This window comes from Lampris incognitus, chromosome 8 (assembly GCF_029633865.1).
Source record: "Lampris incognitus isolate fLamInc1 chromosome 8, fLamInc1.hap2, whole genome shotgun sequence".
Taxonomy (NCBI): Eukaryota; Metazoa; Chordata; class Actinopteri; order Lampriformes; family Lampridae; genus Lampris; species Lampris incognitus.
The window spans coordinates 162,789-182,778 of NC_079218.1; the positions used below are offsets into that span (position 1 = coordinate 162,789).

Below are 19,990 nucleotides of genomic sequence, written 5' to 3' on the forward strand. Positions count from 1 at the left end.
TACAGAACGTACTCCCAGGCGTTTATTTTAGATTATCATAAGGCTGCTAAGAATGCTACAGAAATGGACCGGTATGATATTTCTGCAGGCCTATAATGCATCGCTGCAAATATTGAATGCTATTGAAATTGAAAGTCAGCAAGTAATAAATTGATATGCAACACGCTCTGAAACTTTCAGGTTCTATTTGTCAAGTCCATTTGTGTGGCGAACTACATGTTTCACAGAATGCTTTGTCCGCCGGTCACTATCCGCTTAACGTCGGGCCCGGGGTGTAGTCATACACTGCAATTTCGGCTCTATAACATGGCGCTGTATCGTAATTCGTGTTTGAGGCAGGACGAATGCACCGGATTTTCCTCTTTTAGCCTTGGTGGTAATAACTTATAAATGGGTTATAATGTTCTCAAACCTTTTTTCTCCCTTCTCAGCTTGCAAATACTCATGCCATGTGGAAACAAGCTTGTGGCTCCATCATTATGCAGAGGACAGCAGCTGGATGCCGGCCTAATACATCAAATTTTCAAAAGAGCTTGCATATATGTCAGGCCATCAGAATTGCTTCAGGTGAGCGTAACGCATTGAAAAACCTACATGAGTAATTTCACGAAAAATAGCACTGTATATACGGCTATGCAACTATGCTAGTCTTACTTAAATTATGTTAATTACATGCCTCAGCTTCTTGCAGTAACAGTTGGTGTTTTCTTTCCAAGTCTGTCACAAGTGACACTTCTGACAGTGATGGAAGACATGGAGACCATTCTTACCCCACCCCCTCACCACTCCAACGACGAGACTCCACCCCCTCACCACTCCAACGACGAGACTCCACCCCCTCAGCGCTCCAAAGACGAGACTCCACCCCCTCATCAGTTGCCTTCAGAATATCCAGCACAGCCATCCACAAGTGGCCAAGTAAGAAGCAATTATGGAACGTACATTAGCCTGATTGAAGACTCATCCGAGGAGGAAGATGAGGATTTGTATACTGCCATTGTTGCCAGCATGGAAGACCAGGCGTAAGTGTGTTTTGTCTTTGCTTGCTTTACCTCAGTTAAACAAAACAGGATTATAATATAGTTGAACATAAAATGGCATGAGTGTACAATAGGAAAAATTCCTGCCTATTTTTGTTTCGTCCCTGATGGTAATTAACAATTGGCAGAGATTGTAGGCCATTTGAACCATTTTTCATGACATAACTAGGCATGTATATATATATGTGATGGCTATAATTATGTTTTTTGGAATTAATTTTGTAGACGCCCCAAAAACGATGTCACGATTGCCCAAATCTTGGAGGAGCTTGCTGAGAAAATTAACAGCAAGGACATCTGCAAATTTAATATCAACAGAGCAAATGTTCTGGATGGTGCCATCCGTGGGTTTCGGAGGCTGACTTACAACCCCTGCAGTACGATGACCATAAAGTTCTCTGATGATAAGGGCACGCGTGAAGAGGCTATAGATCTAGGGGGCCCAAAACGTGAATTTTTGAGATTACTTGTAGAGGCACTGTCACAGTGTGACATGTTTGAGGGGCAGGAGGGACACTTAAACCTTGCCCTGGATTCCACAGGTTTGTATACCCTTACGTGAGAGAAACTGGGTAACTAATTTGATTGGCTAGCCATAATTAATGACAATGATAATCTGGTTTCTGTCTAATCCAGCTCTACGTGAAGATCTCTATTACCATGCTGGCACAGCGGTGGCTGTATGTTTGGTCCACGGAGGCCCATCCCCTTCCTTCCTTTCAGAGACCCTATTTGATTGGATCGCACACGGGCTCCAGACCAGTTCTAGAGGACATTGGTGATTTCGAATTGCGCCAAAAACTGGAACAGGTGTGTTAGAAGTATTTTGAGGGATTGTTGTAACGGGTGTGAACTTTGAAATTGTTGGTCCAGCATAATCTAGCACATTGATCAGTGATTCCTAGTGGATTCCTTTGTAAACTGAATGTAAGTGCATTCACAGTAAGGGAACAATCTCTTTAACCTTTGCTGTACTGATTTAGAGTTTATTATAACTGATATTGGTTTGTGTGTGTGTGTGTGTGTGTGTAGAGGGAGAGAATTAACTTATTCATCAATGGCTCCCCACAGATTTCTGAGGCCAAAACTCTTGGTGAGCTCAAAGCAACAGTAGAACCACTTACTGACTATCTTGCTACTGCTGGCTGCTTGAGGAACCTGAGCTCTCTTGCTGACAAGGATCAACTAGTACAAGACATTATGATGTTCCATGTTATTCGTGTGAGGGGACCCTTTGAAAGGTATGTTTGCTGTGTTTACAAATATGATGCAGTGCAATAGCATAGCATAATCAGTTTCACTGGCCACACCTGGATTGTTTCCTGTCTACACACCCCAATGACCATGGATGTGGAAATCCCTACAGCTACTGTTGCTGTTGTTACTACAATTACTTGTCTTGCTCTTCTCTTCTAGACTCCTCATGTTTTTTGTTTGTTTTTACCCAAACATTGTATGTAGATTCAGAGAGGGACTGAAAACCCTCGGTATTCTTGAGAAAATCCAGCTTCACTCAGACGTGTTTCGCAAGGTCCTCTGTTATACCCCAGATGGTCTATCAGCTGATAACATGGATGACCTTTTCGAAATCAGATGGTCGGAAACTGGCAGCAATAGAGAAGAGAGGAAAACAAAGTCGTAGCGTACTGGAGAGATTTCCTCCAAGACGCAGAAGGTAGATATAATAATTTGTGTTTTAGTAATTCCAAATAGACAGGATGTGGTGGAATGTGGGCACTTCTCTACTATCTCATACTATTTGAGATGGTCAGTCATTGGAGGTATATAAGTGTGCATGTCTGTCTGTCTTTCTCCAATCAGAGGAATCAGGGACCACAACCCTACAGGAGATACTGACATTTGCCACGGGGTCCAATATGGTGCCACCAATTGGCTTCGCACCACAGCCCTCGGTGGAGTTTTTGCACAACGGTGGAAAATATCCAACAGCCAACACATGTATTAATTGTCTACATTTGCCAATCCATGCCAGCTATGATGATTTCAAAAACGCTATGCATTTTGCCATTCAGAACACCCAAGGATTTGGAATGGCCTAAGATCTTAAATGGTTGATTTAAAATAATGCACTTGCAGATGTTCTAGTTTCTAGTTGTGTATATTCTAGTTTCTCTAGTTTGTTTTCACAGAAGTTACACAGGTAAAAGTACTACATCTGGAGTATACATGAATGAATGCATTGATGCACTGGTTTTGAACTTTTTTTTTTAACAATTATTTTCATGTGCTAAGACAACATGTTTAGCAATCCAATGGAATGGCTTGTTTCCAATAAATGTACTAAAGCGACAAAATGATTAATCCCATAGTTTCCATCGTCATTTAAAGGATTGATTGTTTGACGGATCTCCATCATTGTAGAGTCATTCACATGAAATGTACTGCCGGGAACCACTATGCTATTTGGTTGGATATCAGTCGATGTTGCACTGTCAGCTGTAAGCCCACCCTGGGGGTCTATAGGGTCCAACACACCGTTGACACCTGTGACATCCTGTCCAATATGGCCAATGGCTCCTCTGAGCCACAACTGCAGTGGTGTCCAGTAGTTCTCAGTAGACAGCCCATGATGATTCCACTGATCACGGAATTCCCTAACCGATCCTTGGATGCGTGGTAAGTAGACGTAGTGCAGGGCAAATATGTGCAACTCTGACAGCGAATCGAGCAAGTTTTGGTTTTCCATGAACGTAAACAGGTCTGCGTAGAAATAAGAAACCACACGATTTAGCTCCGCCCATAGTCTCTCGATTCGTTGGTTGTGCACGCTGCGGCCAACGATTACACTTCTCCTATGTAGTCCTCTCCTGCCGAGCATGAAGCGAGCGACCTCCACGTTCTCCGTCCCACGATCACATCGAACTCTTGATGGCATCCCAAAGTTGCGCACTCCCTCCTTAAAGAGCGTTAGCACACTGGATGCCCTGTTGTTAAACAGCCTAGGTATATAATGGTTCGGCTGTACCCATCAACGCATCCGTGGAAAACCATTCTCCAATTGATCAATTTATGGTTGCCATCTATGTGCCTGTGAAAGAATATGACAAGACATATATTGAGTGATAGGGCTATGTTGATTTCTTTCTGACATTGTGAATGATGGCCACACTGGCTTTATAATAATAATAATAATAGCAATTAACATACCATAACTCATTCGACCCTCTTACAGTGTAAACCCTGCGGCGAATAGCCTGTCTGTGACGCACACATCGTCCAACTGGGTCTATAACACGCAGGGCTTCACGAACTCTCCATCGCTGCACGCGAATCCCCATGGAGCGCAGGCTGCCCCGCACATAGGAGGTCTCACCTGCGTTTGGAGTGTTCTCCAAAATGCGTCTTATGTTTGACATAAGGTTCTCGCCTGAGAGGTGGGTGTACTGGAGAGATGGGATACGCAGACGTTGTCGATGGCGAAACAAAGTACGGCGATTAATCCGAAAAAGGGAGGCAATGCCTTGCCAATTAAACCCAAGATCCAAACATAAATGAATCTGTTCCGCTGTCAAATCATAGCGTGGACGACCAGGCGTTCCTGTGTTGGTAGTGGGTGCAAGGGCGGTCGTCTCACTTTCTGTCATCTGATCCTGATGCTGTTGCAGAATTACAAATATGTGCTGACATAAAGACTCCAGTAATAATGTACATTCTCTCGCCTCCCTCCAAGCCAGCATTCTGGCGGACAATACTTGTGATGGAAAGTACCGTTCTTGCATGGGCCCCGAGTTGTTCGAAATACATAGCCGTCGGGTCAGCCTGCATTCCTTCAAGACAGCGTAAGATGCTCCGTAAAATATCGACAACATCGTCCGTGTTTGCAGTAACTATTAAAGTTTGGTCGCGGGTCATAAAAAATATTAGTAAGTAAGCAAGTAATAATTTGCGCATTGTTCTGTCCATACCTGAAGCTACAGAGATTAATGCAATAAGTAGGCCTCTCTTTTATGAGACGCCGTGTTAACTTCCGGTGACAATGAATAAGCTTCCGGTATCACTGAAAATGGTTCGTCTCAGACACTGAAAATTTTCACTCACCCCCCCCAAAAATCGTCTCTTCCCCCATTGACAAATTCAGAACAAAACACTGGAAATTATATTTTGAGTTGTGTGAGACATGGTAAGTGTATGTGACTGCTTGTTTCAGAGGTAAAGCACTAGTGGAGAATGTAGTATGTGTGTAAGAGTTTCAGTGGTGTGGGCATGCAGACTCCAGCGCGTGTGTACAAATACTCCAATGTTTCTGTCCTACACGGCTTCTCATATCGCCCATTGATTGAAGCTCGTTCATGAGGTGGGCAGGCTCATGAATGAGGCTCATGAGCCTTGTTGTCTAACTGCACCTCTTGTGTCTGTCCATCAGCACTGCCACCCCAAACTCGAGCACGCCCACTTGCTCGCCTGTCCTGCGTAAGCGCTCGCGCTCCTCCACACCCCAGCTGAGCCCCGAATGTGAGAACACCATGGTGGAGAAGGGCTCCTCAGACCACGAGAGGTCCCCCACCACCCCCGAACCACTGGCCCAGCAACAGCAGTCCCAGCATCAACGCAGCTGCTCCCAGTCTGTCCATCCCACCAACACCAACTCCCGTAGCGGTGGCAAGAACTCAAAGGTGAACAAACGCACACATTCGAGTACAAAGAGCGGTGTAAAGCCTTCAACGTGTGACAACCGCTGCACCCCAGTGGGCACGCTCATATTCGGAAGTGCCTTTGAGCGCTTTCATGCCGCACCTCTTCCTCCCTGTCCAGGGTGCAAACGCTACTTTGACAGTGGAAGATTTCTCTGTCGTGAAGCATTTGTCACATTTAACCAGAACCTCTTTACACATATGGATTTCCAAAGATCTGCAAACCGTAACCCTTACCATTTCAAGCCATTGTAAGTCAGTATGCAGAGCATGGTTGGGTTCAATGGCAGTCATCAAACCAGGGCCAAACTTAACAAACCAGCTTTGAACCATGTACCCATTGTGTTGTGTTGTTTTCCCATTTAATCTCCCAGTAGAGTACTCATACTGGTAAAGGGACACACTGTGTTACCTGTATTGAATTTGCAAATCCATGTCAAGTTACCAAAGAGACGATTAGGTCTTCTATCATATCAGCAATTTGCGTAGTTTAAAAAAAAGTTTTTTGGATGGTGGTGTATAAATCTGTGTTAAGGCATCTTTTTCTCCCCACAAATAACTTGTAGATGCTTGCATCTCACTCTAGGAGCCTAACATGTAGTGAAAATACTTGGCATAACCTTCTCCTCCTCATTACTCCATTCCCTTCTATGGCTATTCCCACAGGAATTAATTTTCCAATCATGCATCCTCTCATTGTTTGATCCATTTCCCATTTCTTTGGTCACCAACCTAGAGAGTGATTGTTTAGTCTCTTCGTCATCCTGATCACAAATCAATAAATCATTGATTCTTTTGTTTTGTTGCTTTTGTACTTGGCAATGTTTTTGATTCTGTCTTCTTTCTTTCCTTCTCATGCATGCAATAGTCTCACAAGCGGCATACTAAAGTAAGCATCATTCCTTTCTGGGGTTTTCTTCTGTCTGGGATATGACAAGTGCATCTTTGATGAACCATTTTGCTACTATTATCAGCTGCCCTAGTTTGTTTCTATGGTACACTTTTCCTACTGACATCTTTTAACTCCTCCGTAACCTGCCCTAATTCCCAAACAAATTGCCAGCTGCCGTTAACAAATATTGTCTGAGCGGTATCCTGATGCACATGAATCAATAGATTCATTTAATGAAATAAATGAATTGTTCAATGATTTCTGGAGCCGGGCTTAATTTCAGTTTTGTTAGCTGCACCACCTAATGGAAATTCCCAAACTAATTACCATCTACTAATTAAACTTCAGTTTCTGCTAATTTCCTTTATGTACAAGTCCAGCCACTGTAATGCAACTTTACCTTTTCACCTCTGCACTCATGACTCCCTGTATTGGCACCTGTCTGTTAAATCTGCTCGTTATATCCCATATTCTATCCTATATTCTATCCAATAAAATATCCCATATTATATCCCGTATTCTATCCCATATTCTATCCAATAAAATATCCCATATTATATCCCGTATTCTATCCCATAATATATCCCATATTCTATCCCATAAAATATCCCATTTCTATCCCATATTCTATCCCATGAAATATCCCGTATTCTATCCCATATACTATCCCGTATTCTATCCCATATTCTATCCCATAATATATCCCATATTCTACCCCATAATATATCCCATATTCTATCCCATAAAATATCCCATTTCTATCCCATATTCTATCCAATATTCTATCCTGTATTATATCCCATAATATATCCCATATTCTATCCCATAAAATATCCCAAATTCTATCCCATAATATATCCCATATTCTATCCCATAATATAGCCCATATTCTATCCCATATTCTGCACACACTGATCCTGTTTTGTGATGTTCGTTGAAGAAAGCATTGTTGTGTTTATTTGGCTGCGAGGTGTTTGGCTCGAGGGCTTAATGATGCTGATGGTGCTTATACGGCAGACGTGCACATAAAAACATACTCATAAAACATGGGTGCATGTATGCACGCACGCACGCACACAAACATGCACGCACACACACACACGCACGCACATACGCACGCACGCACGCACACACACACACACACACACACAAGTACATATGTCAATAGTGCACCTTGCAAGTAAACACAAGGGAGACAAACTGCAGTTCAAACCAATTCCATGCGCATGCTAGATCGCCTGCCCCCCCCGTCATCACAGCTAATACATGTCTCCATTCACGTGTTCTCTCTTTCCCCACACATGCACGACCACCTCTGTGTCTGTGTGTGGATTCTGTTTCCAGTGTGACAGGTTAAACCTGATCAAAGTAAGCACTCATGTTTTCTGTCATCTACTTCCCTCTGACCCCACAACACAACACAACACAACACAACACAACGCAACAACATGGACACCTGACCTGCAACTTCCTGTATGATCTGTGAGGTTGTCCGCCCCCGTACTTATTACCTGTGTTCAATGAGCTGCCTTGTATGTTTGTACACCCCTGCAGTCGGGCCGGTGATACTGTGACTTATGATGACCTGTGACCTCTGCTATGCCTCATGTCTTGTTTATTCACAGACAATAGACAATCTGTGTGCACACACTCCCAACAAAAACATAGCAATGAAAACAAATTATGATTCATTTTAAACGATATGGTCATTTTATTCCTTGGCTGAGAAAGGGACTAAGACACCACGACACTGAGTCCTCTGTTGTGTTTACACAACTTGTTGTCGAATCTAACGTATTCTTTTTTTTTGTTCCTATATGGGTATAATTGGAAAACAAGCTCTTACTCTGAAATACGTCAAAAAATGTTTTATAAGTGCATCCAGGTAGCGTGGCGGTCTATTCCATTGCCTACCAACATGGGGTTCCCGGGTTCGAATCCCTGTGTTACCTCTGGCTTGGTAGGGCGTCCCTACAGACAATTGGCTGTGTCTGCTGGGTGGGAAGCTGGATGGGGGTATGTGTCCTGCTCGCTGCACTAGCGCCTCCTCTGGTCGGTCGGGGTGCCTGTTCAGGGGGGAGGGGAACAGGGGGGAATAGCGTGATCCCCCAACACACTACGTCCCCCTGGTGAAACTCCTCTCTCCCAGGTGAAAAGAAGTGGCCGGTGACTGACTTCACATGTATGGGAGGAGGCATGTGGTAGTCTGCAGCCCTCCCCGGATCAGCAGAGGGGGTGGAGCAGAAACCGGGACGGCTCAGAAGAGTGGGGTAATTGGCCGGGTACAACTTGGGAGAAAAAGGGGGGGGAAAATCCACAAAAAAACCCAAAAAACGTTTTATAAAACATAATCTCTCTAATATGTACATACGCTCATGCATGTTGACAAGCTGTTTTATTCTAGGCTGTTCCGTTATCATTTGTAAATATGAGCAGGGTCTCCCACAGAACCGTCCATACAAGTGTGAAGAAGATCAGGAGACGACCCGGAGACGCACAGACAACAACATCTGTTTTCCTACGTGTGTGTGAGAGAGTGGTCGGAGTACCTGACCACCATATTCCTGCAAAACCAACACTGACGGCAAAACTCCGTTAGTCTTTTTCTGACATGTTCGCCAGTGCCTTTGCTTTGAGAGCGTCCTGTTCAGAAGCACGGCTACCCACTAACACGACAACAAGACATGCAAAAGTTGTTGGGGCTTTTTGTGGGTGTGTGTGATATCTTTTCTTTTTGTTCAAAGTGTGTACACTGTGGTTGTTTCACATAAGTTAAAGTATCCCTGGTCAACAACTGACCGACTGTAGCTTTTGAAATGTTTAATGCTTTATCTCTGCAACATTTTACTGCCACTTTGTGTATGTAATATGGATGATATAATGTGTTACTTAAAAGGTGCAATCCCATTGAAAAATGTGCAGTGACATCACATTGCACAAATTGGGATTTTCTAATGCATTCTTGCTTTGAAACACCCAGGCTGGTGTTTTGGCCTGAATCTGACCTCATGGCCAAGCCCTGCTGCTGCACTTCCATGATACTATGGCGTGCTCTGCTAATATTTTATTGCTATCAATTATTTTAATCAACTTAAAAGTCTTCAAGTCAAAGTTCAAGCATTTCTAACTTTTGTCTTTCTCGTTTTTTCCTCGACCCCCACATCAACTCTTCGTTTTGACTACAGAAAAGTCAGAGCTGGTACAATGTAAGTTCAATTCTCTCTAACTCTTCTAAGTGAGTCACTGTCTGATGTAACGTCTTGAAAAAATGATTAGGCGTGAGTGGTTATGTGCTCTGTCACGGCACTTAGACGTGCTGTCCTAAACTTCATTTGTCTTTAAGAGTCAGTCACACAATGTTCTCGTTCTATTAGTCTTTGCTGCACAGAGCCAAATGCACATCCGGGTGCATGTTTCTTTCTTGTGATATAATAAGGCAGAGTCTTTCAGGTTCCAACTGCAGTCTTTGCTATTTTAACTCGAAGTTGTTAAAGAATAATTAAACCCTAGACAATTTTTGTGAGTTTGCTGACAGCTTTGGGTTAAAATCCATGTGGAGGTTAAAACATGGCAGGCTGGTCTTTGTACTGTGTGATGTAAGCATAGCAGGATAAACACAAGCTGCAGTTAACAACATTAATAATCGGTCTGTTGGGCATAGGTGTACCAAACAACCAGCATTGACAGTACTTTTAAAAATTGTTAGTACTGGCTCCGTCTGTCTGTCACCGCTGATGCATGTTCTGGCACACCTAAATCAAAAAGACTCATTATTAGTGTTATTATCTGCATGTGTTTATCCTGCTATGCTTACATCACAGAGTACCAAGACCAGCCTGACATGCTTTTAACCTTTACGTAGTTTTTAACCCATAGATGTCAGCAAACTCACTGAAATGGTCTAGGGTTTAGTTACTCTTTAAACTGAGAGAAACAGCCATGTAATCTTAAAGACACTCAAAATATAAGGTAATTTATTCATTTGTGTTTGTGTCACAGTTAATAAACCTGTCAGCAGGTTTGCAGTATTTGTCACATGAATAACAGAAATATAGAACGCTGTAGTCTGTGAGTATATACATATCTGTTATACATATAGACACATATTATGTATTTGTGTGTGTGCATGCCTGTGTGTCTGTACAATACATGAGCGTGCATGTGGAAATGTTCTCATTTATCCATTCATTCACAGCTCATAACTGATCCAAAATATGTTTGAGGGCAGCAGAAAAGCAGGGAAAAACAATAAGGCACATTGTTGAGCGATACTGTAAATCCTTCCAGCAGCATGAACTGCAGTTTACAGAGGGACTCTCGGGTCTCTCTGTCTGTCCAAGTTTCATCAGCAAAGGGATGGCCACTTAAATTTCCCATACACTTCTCAGTGATGTGCTCGAAAATGCTGGTCTGTGATGAGGCGAAGGAGGCTGTTACTGTACTGGAAATAACAACAGCTGAGTGTACTTATGATTCTGCTCTCACTCATTCTGATAAGCTCACAGCACCGTAGCTGTTGCTCCACACAAGCTCTTGTGAGGGTACAAACATGACAGCACACAAAATTAAAGCATCCATTCAGCTATAAATTCCAATGCATATCTGTGGTTAAAAAAGGTGAACACTATATGTATCTGAATTATGTTGCCCAAAATAACAAAATAATCCTTTCAACTGTGTATTTGGCAGTTCAAACAGTATTTTTGCCAGCAGGAACTTGGTGGGAGGCAGGGAGGCACCCTGGACAGCTTGTCACTCCATCATATGAGCCATACACTCAGTCACTTAATCACTATTTTAATCAATGGTGAGACATCGGTTCCCCTAACAGCCATGCCTTTGGACTGTGAGAGGAAATTAGATGCATATAAAAAAGTATAATTCGTAAATTTATAAAATATGTAAATCAAATGCAGATAAGAGAGCTAGCAACAATGAAAATACTTTCTTTTCTTTTTTATTTTGTAGGACTTTCTAGACTGTGGCTTAACTCATCCTTATTCCTTTCCAAAATGAAATGTTTCTTTTGTGATGATAAGTTACTCTGGCCTCAGCTAAAGACAATACTAATGAAAAACAAGAATAACAACAACACAAATCATACCTCTGTCCACTGGCATCTGCAAGGTAGATAAAGGTAGTACAGGTCATTCTAAAATCATAAATAGACACAAAAAGGTATGAACAGTGTAACAAGACATGCAGGCATTGTCTCAGTGATACTCAAGACACTACATATATGTTATTTGGAGAGATCTGTGCAGAAACGGACGCCTGACATAAACACAAGATAAATGTTATTTGTAGTGATCTGTGCAGAAACGGACGCCTGACATAAACACAAGATATATAGTGCATCCGGAAAGTATTCACACCCCTTCACTTTCCACAAATTTTGTTATGTTACAGCCTTATTCCAAAATGGATTAAATTCCTTTTTTTTCTCATCAATCTACATACAATACCCCATAATGACAAAGCGAAAAAGGTTTTGTAGAAATGTTTGCAAATTTATTAAAAATAAAAAACTGAAATATTGCATGTACATAAGTATTCACACCCTTTACTCAGTACTTGGTTGAGGCACCCTTGGCAGCGATTACAGCCTCAAGTCTTCTTGGGTATGAAGCTACAAGCTTGGCACACCTATATTTGGGGTATTTCTCCTATTCTTCTCTGCAGATCCTCTCGAGCTCTGTAAGGTCAGATGGGGAGCGTCGCTGCACAGCTATTTTCAGGTCTTTCCAGAGATGTTCAATGGGGTTCAAGTCTGGGCTCTGGCTGGGCCACTCAAGGACATTCACAGACTTGTCCCGAAGCCACTCCTTCGTTGCCTTGGCTGTGTACTTAGGGTCGTTGTCGTGTTGAAAGGTAAACCTTCGCCCCAGTCTGAGGTCCTGAGCGCTCTGGAGCAGGTTTTCATCAAGGATCTCTCTGTACTTTGCTCCATTCATCTTTCCCTCGATCCTGACTAGTCTCCCAGTTCCTGCCACTGAAGAACATCCCCACGGCATGATGCTGCCACCACCATGCTTCACTGTAGGGATGGTATTAGCAAGGTGATGAGAGGTGCCTGGTTTCCTCCAGACGTGACGTTTGGCATTCAGGCCAAAGAGTTCAATCTTGGTTTCATCGGACCAGAGAATCTTGTTTCTCATGGTCTGAGAGTCCTTCAGGTGCTTTCTGGCAAACTCCAAGCGGGCTGTCATGTGCCTTTTACTGAGCAGAGGCTTCCGTCTGGCCACTCGACCATAAAGGCCTGATTGGTGGAGTGCTGCAGAGATGGTTGTCCTTCTGGAAGGTTCTCCCATCTCCACAGAGGAATGCTGGAGCTCTGTCAGAGTGACCATCGGGTTCTTGGTCACCTCCCTGACCAAGACCCTTCTTCCCCGATTGCTCAGTTTGGCTGGGCGGCCAGCTCTAGGAAGAGTCCTGGTGGATCCAAACTTCTTCCATTTATGAATGATGGAGACCACTGTGCTCTTCGGGACCTTCAAAGCTGTAGACATTTTTTTTGTACCCTTCCCCAGATCTGTGCCTCGATACAATCCTGTCTCGGAGGTCCACAGACAATTCCTTTGACTTCATGGCTTGGTTTCTGCTCTGACATGCACTGTCAACAGTGGGACCTTATATAGACAGGTGTGTGCCTTTCCAAATCATGTCCGATCAATTGAATTTACTAGAGGGGGACTCCAATCAAGATGTAGAAACATCTCAAGGATGATCAGTGGAAACGGGATGAACCTGAGCTCAATTTTGAGTGTCATAGCAAAGGATGTGAATACTTACTATGTAGATGCAATATTTCAGTTTTTTATTTTTAATAAATTTGTAAAAATTTCTACAAAACCTTTTTCGCTCTGTAATTATGGGGTATTGTGTGTAGATTGATGAGAAAAAAAAGGAATTTAATCCATTTTGGAATAAGGCTGTAACATAACAAAATTTGGGGAAAGTGAAGGGGTGTGAATACTTTCCGGAAGCACTGTATATTTTATTTGTAGTGGCCTGTGCAGAAACGGACGCCTCACATAAACACAAGATATATAGTATGTTATTTGTAGTGACCTGCGCAGAAAAGGACGCCTCACATAAACACAAGATATATGTTATTAGTAGTGCCCTGTGCAGAAAGAGACGCCTCACATAAACACAAGCTATATATGTTATTTGTAGTGACCTGTGCAGAAAAGGACGCCTGACATAAACACAAGATATATATGTTATTAGTAGTGACCTGTGCAGAAAAGGACGCCTGACATAAACACAAGATATATATGTTATTAGTAGTGGCCTGTGCAGAAAGGGACGCCTCACATAAACACAAGCTATATATGTTATTTGTAGTGACCTGTGCAGAAAAGGACGCCTCACATAAACACAAGATATATATGTTATTAGTAGTGACCTGTGCAGAAAAGGACGCCTGACATAAACACAAGATATATATGTTATTGGTAGTGGCCTGTGCAGAAAGGGACGCCTGACATAAACACAGGATATAATATGTTATTTGTAGTGACCTGTGCAGAAAAGGACGCCTCACATAAACACAAGATATATATGTTATTAGTAGTGGCCTGTGCAGAAAAGGACGCCTCACATTAACACAAGCTATATATGTTATTTGTAGTGGCCTGTGCAGAAAAGGACGCCTCACATAAACACAAGACATATAGTATGTTATTAGTAGTGACCTGTGCAGAAAAGGACGCCTCAAATAAACACAAGATATATATGTTATTAGTAGTGGCCTGTGCAGAAAAGGACGCCTCACATTAACACAAGCTATATATGTTATTTGTAGTGGCCTGTGCAGAAAAGGACGCCTGACATAAACACAAGATATACACTACCGTTCAAAAGTTTGGGATCACCCAAACAATTTTGTGTTTTCCATGAAAAGTCACACTTATTCACCACCATATGTTGTGAAATGAATAGAAAATAGAGTCAAGACATTGACAAGGTTAGAAATAATGATTTGTATTTGAAATAAGATTTTTTTTACATCAAACTTTGCTTTCGTCAAAGAATCCTCCATTTGCAGCAATTACAGCATTGCAGACCTTTGGCATTCTAGCTGTTAATTTGTTGAGGTAATCTGGAGAAATTGCACCCCACGCTTCCAGAAGCAGCTCCCACAAGTTGGATTGGTTGGATGGGCACTTCTTTGAGCAGATTGAGTTTCTAGAGCATCACATTTGTGGGGTCAATTAAACGCTCAAAATGGTCAGAAAAAGAGAACTTTCATCTGAAACTCGACAGTCTATTCTTGTTCTTAGAAATGAAGGCTATTCCATGCGAGAAATTGCTAAGAAATTGAAGATTTCCTACACCGGTGTGTACTACTCCCTTCAGAGGACAGCACAAACAGGCTCTAACAGGTACTATTTAATGAAGATGCCAGTTGGGGACCTGTGAGGCGTCTGTTTCTCAAACTAGAGACTCTAATGTACTTATCTTCTTGCTCAGTTGTGCAACGCGGCCTCCCACTTCTTTTTCTACTCTGGTTAGAGCCTGTTTGTGCTGTCCTCTGAAGGGAGTAGTACACACCGGTGTAGGAAATCTTCAATTTCTTAGCAATTTCTCGCATGGAATAGCCTTCATTTCTAAGAACAAGAATAGACTGTCGAGTTTCAGATGAAAGTTCTCTTTTTCTGGCCATTTTGAGCGTTTAATTGACCCCACAAATGTGATGCTCCAGAAACTCAATCTGCTCAAAGAAGTGCCCATCCAACCAATCCAACTTGTGGGAGCTGCTTCTGGAAGCGTGGGGTGCAATTTCTCCAGATTACCTCAACAAATTAACAGCTAGAATGCCAAAGGTCTGCAATGCTGTAATTGCTGCAAATGGAGGATTCTTTGACGAAAGCAAAGTTTGATGTAAAAAAAATCTTATTTCAAATACAAATCATTATTTCTAACCTTGTCAATGTCTTGACTCTATTTTCTATTCATTTCACAACATATGGTGGTGAATAAGTGTGACTTTTCATGGAAAACACAAAATTGTTTGGGTGATCCCAAACTTTTGAACGGTAGTGTATATATTATTAGTAGTGACCTGTGCAGAAAAGGACGCCTCACATAAACACAAGACATATAGTATGTTATTAGTAGTGACCTGTGCAGAAAAGGACGCCTGACATAAACACAAGATACATATGTTATTGGTAGTGACCTGTGCAGAAAAGGACGCCTCACATAAACACAAGATATATATGTTATTTGTAGTGGCCTGTGCAAAAAAGGACACCTGACATAAACACAAGATATATATATTATTAGTATTGATCTGTGCAGAAAAGGACGCCTGACATAAACACAAGATATATATGTTATTAGTAGTAGCCTGTGCAGAAAAGGACGCCTCACATTAACACAAGATATATATGTTATAAGTAGTGACCTGTGCAGAAAGGGACGCCTGACATAAACACAAGATATATATGTTATTAGTAGTGGCCTGTGCAGAAAAGGACGCCTCACATTAACACAAGATATATATGTTATTAGTAGTGGCCTGTGCAGAAAAGGACGCCTGACATAAACACATGAATGTAAAAGCATAGAACCTGTAATGATGACGGGGGTGTGGGTACTAAGATATCATTCAGAAGTTATAACTTGTGCATTTGAGATTGGTTAAAGATGGAAAGTGGCTGTGGTAGGTCAGGATGGGTGTCACGACAATGGAAGGGCAATTCAAAATACACAATGTGATGTGATTCAGTCATATAACTGCACCATCTATTAGCCTTGGACAGACATCATCAGGGTTTTGACTAAAGTCAGCAAAAGAATCCAATAAATAAGGCAATAAAGACTGGTGTTGGTGGTGGGGATGGGGGTGGGGGCTTGTAGAAGAGGGGAAGAGAGAGAAGGTAAGAAGATTTAGTGTTGGATGAGTGGGGGAAGCTGCACCATGCGACTCTCCTCTCTGGAATGAGAGTCGCACCCTCCCACACTCATGACTGAGCACTGACCTCAGCTCCAGTCCCACAGCTCCCTGGAAAGCAGAGCAGTTCCAAGAAACAGGACAGACAGAGATAGTGGAGGACATGGTGGAGCTGGGACAGAGTGACGGAGAAACTTTGAAGTGGAAAAAGGGAAACAGAATGACAAGGGGAAGTGAGCAGATGTACACACACAAACACACTCACATGATGGCTCTCGATGTAATGCTGTTTCCCTGCAGACAAAACCTCAACGATCCAGAGAAAACGTGCCATGGCAACAAGGCGGAGCTTGTTTTTCCCAAAACTACTACAGATACACACGAGCAAAAAGAAAAGAAAAGAAAGAAAGAAAGATGAATGCGCACACATGCACGAGCACATGCACGTGCATGCAGACACACCTGCACACATGAGAGAGGCGTGAGAGAGAGTGTGATAGTGTGTCAGAGGGGTAGTTGAGAATTATGGCCTAGACGGCCTCTCGTACACACACACACACACACACACACACAAAATTGTGTTGTGCTTAGATTTGTTCTGTGTGGAGGTTAAGTTGGGTCACTGGGGCGGGCAGAGACGAATCTCCAGGAAGCTGGTTGATTCCACAACTTCCTTCTGCTGGTTTGACTCGTGAAAGGTCCCATCCAGAGAGAGGGAGGAAGGCAAAAGGAATAAAGAATGGCTTTTGTAGGGGCTTCCAAGAAAGCACACCCCACCAATTGTGAGAAAACACGCACACACACACACACACACACACACACTGTTGAACTGTGATGAACTTTGACCCTGCTCTCCCTTCCCCCTTCCCTCCCCTCTTCTGTCTTTGCCCACAAAAACACACTCACACTGGCGCCTCCTACGCCTCGCCCCTCAAGACACGTTTCCACACATGTTCGGCTGTCAGACAGAAATGACTGGAAGTTGATATTTTGGGTTTTGTGAGCCCGGTTCCCAGTTGGACACGAGGAATATGTGTTACCACCACTCGGTGCGAGGCCAGAGCTGACCTGGTGTGGTAATAACGGAAGGAGGAGCGAGGTTCCCGCTCTGTTCTCTGGAGACATGATATGAGGGGGAGGATCTGGATTTGGAGAGATGGCATTACATCTGCTTCTAAAAAGCTCCAACATTGCAGGAGGACCTTCCTGTCTTAAGGAATTCTTTTGCTTCAGTGATATAAGAAGTGTGTTTTTGGAGTACTGACCTTGCTGAGGAGACAGCTACGCCTCTCTCGCTGCTCATCGCCTCATAAAGGGCGTTGAGATCCTCTGCTCGCTCATGTGCCAAACTGTTGACAAGTTTTGTTTTTTAAGATCTGTTTTTTCCTCCTAACTGTCAAGTGCTTCAGAGTTTTCTACCCATTCTTTTTTTTTTGTTCCCTTTTTTAGTGTCCTTGGGGCCAAAGTGAAGAATTAGCACCATTTTAGTCTCAATCCTCCCAGTCTTGTCAGCTCAGGTGCATGTGCTGGGAGGTGCTGGGAGGTGCAGGGAGGGTCTGATCTGTGCATGTTCAGCGATGTCTCTTTTCATACCTAGAAGACAGAACTTGTAGAGAGGGAAGCTAGACTCAACACAGACGTCTCAGAGGACAGAGGAATGTAAGGAGGACGAAAGAAATAAGACGACACAGCTGGAGAGTCACACTGACAGTCTTTCAGCTATGGACACTTGGACAGATGCAGACCCAGTGTGTGACTGGGAGGCCTTGACTATGCAGCCTCAACAACACGAGTCACACCACTGGCACTGCTGGGACTGGGACTCAGAACAGGTCCTCGCTGTAAGTCACTTTTTGGGGGGATGGGTTGCCAGTGAGAGAAAGACGTAAGTCTATACTGAATTTGAATGGACACTTGTAATTCGGTCTTAAAGTGACAGTATCACTGTAAACCCTATTCCTTTGTTCAGAGGGACCGTTCACCAAAAAATCTAAAATACACTGGTATTTGGTTTTTTTTGGGGGGGGGGGGGCATCCGGGCAGCGTAGCGGTCTATCCCGTTGCCTACCAATACGGGGATCTTCGGTTCGAATCCCTGTGTTACCTCCGGCTTGGTCGGGCGTCCCTACAGACACAATTGGCCGTGTCTGCAGGTGGGAAGCCGGATGTGGGTATGTGTCCTGGTCGCTGCACTAGCGCCTCCTCTGGTCAGCCAGGGCGCCGGTTAAGGGGGGAGGGGGAACTGGGGGGAATAGCGTGATCCTCCCACGTGCTACACCCCCCTGGCGAAACTCCTCACTGTCAGGTGAAAAGAAGCAACTGGTGACTCCACATGTATGGGAGGAGGCATGTGGTAGTCTACAGCCCTCCCCGGATCAGCAGAGGGGGTGGAGCAGAGACCGGGACGGCTTGGAAGAGTGGGGTGATTGGCCAAGTACAACTTGGGAGAAAAAGGGGGAAAATCCAAACAAAAATAAACAAACCCAAACAAACAAAAAACTTCTTTGTCCCTCTGAATGTCCTCTTGCTGTTTGAAGGCGTATTTACGACCACACTGAACAATAAAACTGTTTGCTCGCCCCATGTGTTTATTTACTGTCTGAGACACACAAAAGAGGAGGACAAAGAAGGACAGAAAGAGAAAGAAGTCTGGGTCAGTACAACCTGGTGAGACGTTTTGTAAATGGTATGAAATACTGCCACTCAAACGCTGTGGGAAATAGTCCGTCTTCTGAGTCCACTGTCTCATAGGACCACTGTCTCATATGTCCACTGTCTTGTATGACCACTGTCTCATATGTCCATTGTCTCATATGTCCACTGTCTCATATGCCCACTGTCTCATATGTCCACTCTCTCATATGTCCACTGACCCATATGTCCACTGTCTCTTTTGTCCACTTTCTCATATGCCCACTGTCTCGTATGCCCACTGTCTCGTATGTCCACTGTCTTGTATGTCCACTGTCTCATATGTCCACTGTCTCATATGTCCGCTGTCTCATATGCCCACTGTCTCATATGTCCACTTTCTCATATGCCCACTGTCTTGCATGCCCACTGTCTCATATGCCCACTGTCTCATATGTCCACTGTCTCATATGCCCACTGTCTTGTATGTCCACTGTCTCATATGTCCACTGTCTCATATGTCCGCTGTCTCGTATGCCCACTGTCTCGTATGCCCACTGTCTCATATGCCCACTGTCTCGTATGTCTACTGTCTCATATGTCCACTGTCTCGTATGCCCACTGTCTTGCATGCCCACTGTCTCATATGCCCACTGTCTTGTATGCCCATTGTCTCATATGTCCACTGTCCCGTAAATCGAAAGTCTCGTACGCCAACTGTCTCGTATGCCCACTGTCTGATATGCCCAGTCTCATATGTCCACTGTCTCATATGTCCACTGTCTCGTATGCCCACTGTCTCGTATGCCCACTGTCTCATATCCCCATTGTCTTGTATGTCCACTGTCTCGTATGTCCACTGTCTCATATG

The 19,990-nt window shown here is 43.5% G+C and overlaps 1 protein-coding gene and 1 pseudogene across 1 annotated transcript in view; both read left to right on the forward strand.

Moving 5' to 3' along the window:
- Positions 1-744: 744 nt before the first annotated feature.
- Positions 745-3,100, forward strand: LOC130117026 (G2/M phase-specific E3 ubiquitin-protein ligase-like; annotated as a pseudogene).
- Positions 3,101-3,564: 464 nt separating this feature from the next.
- Positions 3,565-19,990, forward strand: part of LOC130117027 (protein Aster-B-like) — a 95,538-nt gene continuing 79,112 nt past the window's right edge. The window contains exons 1-4 of the mRNA XM_056285163.1: positions 3,565-3,677; positions 5,425-5,674; positions 6,561-6,581; positions 9,770-9,790. Coding sequence (XP_056141138.1) covers positions 3,565-3,677; positions 5,425-5,674; positions 6,561-6,581; positions 9,770-9,790 — 405 coding nt within the window. The remainder of the gene's footprint in view (positions 3,678-5,424; positions 5,675-6,560; positions 6,582-9,769; positions 9,791-19,990) is intronic.